Raw genomic sequence first — 6,172 nt, forward strand, 5'->3', positions numbered from 1 at the left:
AAAGTAAATTGGTAGGTTAGAAAAACAGAATTTTTTTTTCTCTCAGTGTATCTCACTATTTATCCTATTGTTAAAAAAATTTTTTAAAATGAATAATTTTATTATTGCTTCATTCCTTGTCTCAAGGACTAACCACACTATCGTGTTTTAGATTATTTCTGGCCTATCATCTCCAATGCTGAGCATTGTCTTCTCAGTGTTTTGTGGACCTTTTTTCTTTCCTTTAGACTGAAGTAAGTCTTTTATTATTTTTTTTTATTAATTTATTGGCAGAATACTTTTTCCACATTTTTATAAGAGCTTTGGCTCTGAAAGAAGTATTTATAATGCATGTACTTTAACCCCAAAGGAAACCAGAAAGAAAAGGAAACTGGAGCGAGAAATTAATTTTCAATTTACAGGGATATTAACAGATGAAGTATGGTTAGAAAAATTTCCTGAAATAAAATAACCACATTGCCCTTCAAATCCTGCCATCAATGTGGTTTGTCATAATACCAAATTAAACTCATTTTAAAAAATGTTGTGTTCTTTTAAACACATATTTTCCTTAAATTTAAGCAAAAGGAAAAACTCTGTTCAAAGCAACAAATTTGGAGTGTTTACTTTTTGTGAGGTAGTGTGCTAGGCTCTGAAAAATATAATAAAATGAGTAAGTCTGCATGGGTGTGTGAATCTTGATTTTCAAAAGTCTTTCTAAAATTTTTTTTATTTTATGGAGTAAAGATAAAGCAGAATTTCATAACAAAGAATAGGAGAATGACAAAGTTAATACACTGCATATCGTCAACTTCAAAGTATTACTCAGGGTACAAGATATGGGCATAAAAAAAATCAAAAAAGTCTTCACAGAGACAGAAGGCTGGGGTTTGTGCGAGAATTACAGAACTCTCTGCGCTTTTGTCTTTTGTCCACCAGCAAGGCTATGAGGCACCTGACACCGTTAATGAACTTTAATTCAACAAATATTTACTGTATGATTAGTACAGATCACTGATAGCCAGTGTGGATCCATCGCCTCTCATTTTAGTAGAGGAGAAACCGAAAGGAAACGATTAAGTAAAATACTGTACATAAATATTATTGAGAAAAAATGTCAGAGGAAGCCCACAGGGAATTCTTGGCCCGGTGATGTTGCAATTCCACGCAGGCTTCAGATAAGAGTCGCTAGGGTGGGTTTCATTAGCAGGGTCTGGAAGTAATGACCTGAATGAAAGGAAGAGTTATCGAAGACAACAGGGGTGACAAAACTGTCCGAGCAGAGGGACTGGCCAAGGCCCTCAGCTGGGAGAGTGTGGGACCTTTGCAGAGATGAACCAAGAGCTACAGGTCAGTGTGGCTGGAACTGGCTCACTAAGGAAGCAGCAGAAAAACAGAGCTTGAACGGTCAGGAAGATTTTAGCTTTTACTCTGATAAGAGGTCACCGGAAGATTTTTCTTTTTAGCACAGGAATAACACGATCTGATTTACAGTTTAGGTTTAGGTGGATCGCGACCAAAGCTAGTCACTTCCCAAAGCAGGAGCACAGATAAGGAAATCCACTATATCCAGCTGAAGATCGATGATTTGGGGAGAGTAGAAGACGAAAAATAGTTGATTTCTGCATATATTTTGTTGGTGAAGCCAGAAGCATTTGCTGAAGGACTGAATGTGAGATGAGGAGGACAAGGTAGAAAGAAGTTTCACTTTCGGTGTCACCTTTGCAAAAGGTGGAACTTTGTAAACTTCTCGATTCGTTTTTAATCTCCGACCAATCAGAATCTTTTAGGATGGTGGCCCTGGAGCCAGTACACTTAAAAGTCCTCCCAGTACTTCTTCCACAGCAGAGGCGACTTGGGCCTTTAATAGGAAGAAAAGGGACGCAGCTGAGTGGAAAAGATGATGCGGGGGTAGGGTCAAGCAACAAGGCACAGACGCCAACGCCACAGCCCGGCAGAAACGACGCGATGAACTCCAACAACTTCACAAAGGCCACGCTCCAACAGAGAAGGATCCGCCCATTTTCGATCCTCCGCCAAGCGCGAGTTTCCGGAGGGACCTGATTGTAGGGCGGACCAAACCGGATGAAGGTCGAGCGCTTTCCGGTTCTCCCCTTGGTGGCTTCTGGTTGGGGGAAGGGGAGGGTCGCGGAGACGCGCCCATTTTGCGCAGGCGCCGTTGGAGAGCCACGCGCGGTGCAATGCCGGGGAGGCACGTTTCGCGGGTCCGGGCCTTGTATAGGCGCATCTTGCATCTGCACCGGCTTCTGCCCTTGGATCTCAAAGCCCTGGGAGACCAGTACGTAAAGGAGGAATTTAGGAGACATAAGACCGTTGGTTCTGAGGACGCCCAGCGTTTCTTGCAGGAATGGGAGGCAAGTGACGCCCCCTTTATTTCACCCCAGACCTTCGAATTATAACCGTAAAGCTGGCCTGGCGTGGTGGCGCGCGCCTGTAATCCCAGTACCTGTAGGCTGAGGCAGGAGGATCCTTGCGAGTTCGAGACCAGCCTGGGCTACAAAGTGAGCTCAAGGCCAGCCCGAACCGCATAGCGAGACCCTGTCTCAAAAAAGACAAAACACAGCACAACAGCAACAATAAAAAACCCGTAAAGCTGTACGGAGAACACTTTTGCAGTTCCAACCTCAGCCCCGTCCCCCACGCCCTCCAGTGTCTGGCGCGCGCTCCTCGCTGGAGCAGATCCCTTACATCAGAGTCTCCAGTTCAGCTTTGGGAGTTCCTGCAGACGCCAGGCGCAGGATGGGCAGGGTGGCACAACACGCAGGTGACCGACTTCACCCTTAAGTGCCCAGCGCTTGCCAGCTTTCGACCCTCCCTTTGCCTTTCCGCGCAGCACATACCTACTAATGAGCCAATGGTTCGCTCCTCTAGACTTAGTGGCCCGTTTCCGTGATTTAGTATTATTGTTTTAATCCCAAGCTCTTGGTAATTTTCTCACTGGACCAATACAGAAATCACGTAACATAAAAACGCTGTGCTGGCAATCACAAACTGTAGAAATAAAAGCGCTGGTTCAAATTAAGCCAGGGGAAGCTTGATTTCTTTAGGGTCCGAAGTGAGGACTTTGCTGTATCACCCAGCACTGCGCTGTCTTAAGGAGGCACGTGAATTAAGGAGTTGACTTTTTTTTTGTTGACTTGACTTTTTCAAGTTGACTTGACTTTTTTTTTTTTTAGTGGACGAGAAAAGCTGTTGAGAGTATTTCGTGGACCTGAGGGTCCTGCGCTGTTTCTTCTTCTAGTTTGTGTATGTAAACAGATGAATAGAATTGGAAATTAAAGGACGTTTTAGTTAGTACTCACAAGTCTGAAGCTGTTTGGTATGAGACAGAGGTAGGCAGTTCCTCACCCTGCAAAGTTGCTGGCTAGAACTTTGCTGAAAGTCGTGACATACTGCATGTCATCTGTTTGCCCCAAGCCAGGAAGTGTATTCTTTTCAATTGTGGACCACATAATTGTGGGCTTCTCCCTTCCCTCCGAGGATGGAACCCAGGGATCTCTGAGTCACAGCCTCGGCACTTTTTGAGGCAGGGTCTTGCTACATTGCCCAGGGGCCTGGAACTTGTAATCCTCCTGCTCAGCTGCCCAAGTAGTTGGGATTATATGGGTTATGGGTGTTATGGGGTAGCTTGCTTCTAAAAAGTGCCTGGGCAACTAAATGTGACTGGGTTTGGCGTTGCTTGCCTCTCCTTCTGGAGCTGGATTCTAAAATTTTCTCATCTTGAACAAAGAATTGAACGCAACAGGCAGAAAACAGCGGTAAAATTTATTCAAGAAAGGAAAAGTGAAGGGTGAGCGAGAAACTGGCTCTGAAGAGCGAGCTTGGGCCAAGTAGAGATAGTAAAAGGGTAAGAGGGATGATAAAAGTACACACGGGTCCGGGAAACTATGAGCTATCATGCCAAGCTATGATAGGAAAGTCTTCATGGTCAGTGTGCTTTTTTATGCTGTCTAAATCTCGAGGAAACCCGTTTGAACTTCTACATACGGGTCCTGAGGGGCCGTGCTAGGATTCCACGCCACAGGCCACTGTCAGGTCGCGGCCATCCTATTGAAACCTGCTCCAGTTCTTGCCGGAAGTCCACGTGCAGGGCTTTGGGAACTGCTCTGCCCATGTATCCGGGATCCTCTAGTTCACAGGTCACGCCAGCTTGTCCAGCCAGCTTTTGCCACACCCTGATTGCCTGTCTCATTTCCCTCTGCGAGACACAAATCCCCAGAAGTCTTTGCAGCGTGCTAAGGGAGTGGAGAGCTCTGTCTCTTATAGCTCCCTCAAGCTAGGAGGGGCGGTAGACCCTACCTACTGGGGATCGTGTGCTCTGGGGCGCTGTGACTCACTAGCTGCGTTGAAGAAGGGAAAAGCTGTCAGGAAACAGTGAATAAAAAGTTAATGACCACTGATCTTTATTATTAGCCCAAATATGAGGAGCAAATCAGATCTCCAGGCTTCCTGTGGCAAGACAGAAACCTTGAATTTTGAAGAGAAATCTCAAGTCTTCCAGAGGTTCGCGGGAGTAACTTTTTAGGGATATCTGAGCCTTGTTCTTTGGAGACTTTATGTCTCTTCTTAGCTAGAAAGTTGAGAGTGTGTACAGTGTTAAAGTTAGATAATTTCTGAGTTGGGCTGCTGCGGGGAACCACTCAGCTTCAAAGCTCAGAGATGTCTGAGGACACCTGAAGATGTGACCCCAGTCGTCTAGCGCAGGTGCTCAGTGGGATAGAGTTACGTAACCGTGACTTAGCGCAGGCAAGCACGCATGCGCTGGTTACGGCACATGTGAGAATGTAAATATGAGATAACAAACTGCGTAAGAGTTGTACAATAAAGACACAGGCGGCTCTCTAGCTCTCGCTGTGGCTCTCTGCTCTGCTCTGCGCTGCCTGCTGTTGTTGCTGATGTCTTTAACCTTGGGGTCCTACCTGCAAAAGTCTCCCTTGGGCCCCCTGAGTGGACCGACAGCTACAAAGTACAGTAGAATATCATCTGCATACTGTAGGATGGTTCTTTTGTTTAAGCTTTAAGTCCCTCGAGTATTTTTCTTGTGCCCAAGCAAAAAGGTGAGGAGTGTCTCCATACCCTTGTGGGAGAACTGTGAGTATATTGCTGCTTCTCTCTTGAAATGGGATTTTCACATTCAAAGGCAAACAGCAATTGGCTGTCAGTGGAGAGGGGTGGAGAAAAATGCATGCTTTAAATCTAAGACCGAGAACCAATTAGTGTCTTTTGGAATCTGGGAGAGAATTGTATATGGATTTGCCACTAGAGGCTGGATTGGAATGACAGCCTTGCTAATGACGTGGGGGTCTTGTAACATCCAGTATTCTCCTGTGGGCTTTACTGCAGGGAAAATCAGACTATTACAAGGGGACCAGCAACTTCACAAGTCTGTATTTGAGGAGCTTGTATATGAGAGGCTGGATGACTTGATGTGCCTCTCCTTGATTGTGTGCTGTGTTCAGTTAGGAAACCGGCTGGGGTTTTTCAGTCTTATAACTACTCGCAAAATTATAGCGATAGCAGAATTTGTCCTATCGGACTATTCCATTATACCATGTAGCAAGATCCACTTGTTGGCTAATTTGGTCAAGGAAACCTGGTGTAGTCCACCAAATAAAATCTGTTTGGGCCTTAGCTGGAATTTGAGAGTTGCCCCCAATTTAGCTGATAAGTCTCTTCTTAGCAAAGTAGCAGGACACTGTGGGACAATTAGAAACTTATGGTTAAATATTTAACCTTCAAAGTGACACATCACAGCAGGAATGAAGAATCTCTGCCTAGGGGTCCCATTGACCCCAACTATGGCTATGGACCTGGAGGAGCGTTTTTCCAGAGAAGGAAATCAAGACAGAAGGAGCTGCCCTTATATCTATACGTGGTTGAATTGGCTCATCCATGACATTCTAGGGTTCCTCAGAGGAGATGGTGATGTCCGTGAATAGAGACATTACAGGTTCCCTTGGGCCTCTGCAGTTGTCAGAGCAGGAAATGATGGTTTTTGCTGGGCCAGCCCCTCTCTGGTACCAGGGGCAGTCAAACATGCAGGACCATGAGTGGGGCACATGCAGAGCAGGGCTCGGGTAGAGGCTGGGTGCAGTCTGCGCCCAGTGTCTAATCTTCTTGCACTTGAAATAGGAACTCTTTCCCTGGTTGTCCCTGGGCTTTTCCTTAGATG

The 6,172-nt window shown here is 45.6% G+C and overlaps 1 protein-coding gene across 1 annotated transcript in view; it reads left to right on the plus strand.

Moving 5' to 3' along the window:
• Window positions 1-1,731: 1,731 nt before the first annotated feature.
• Window positions 1,732-6,172, plus strand: part of Sdhaf3 (succinate dehydrogenase complex assembly factor 3) — a 74,391-nt gene continuing 69,950 nt past the window's right edge. Inside the window, exon 1 of the mRNA XM_005388076.2 lies at window positions 1,732-2,354. Within this exon, the coding sequence (XP_005388133.1) occupies window positions 2,181-2,354 (174 nt within the window). The 5' untranslated portion in view covers window positions 1,732-2,180. The remainder of the gene's footprint in view (window positions 2,355-6,172) is intronic.

The sequence above is a fragment of the Chinchilla lanigera genome, unplaced genomic scaffold (genome assembly GCF_000276665.1).
Source record: "Chinchilla lanigera isolate Chin_1 unplaced genomic scaffold, ChiLan1.0 scaffold00031, whole genome shotgun sequence".
Lineage (NCBI taxonomy): Eukaryota > Metazoa > Chordata > Mammalia > Rodentia > Chinchillidae > Chinchilla > Chinchilla lanigera.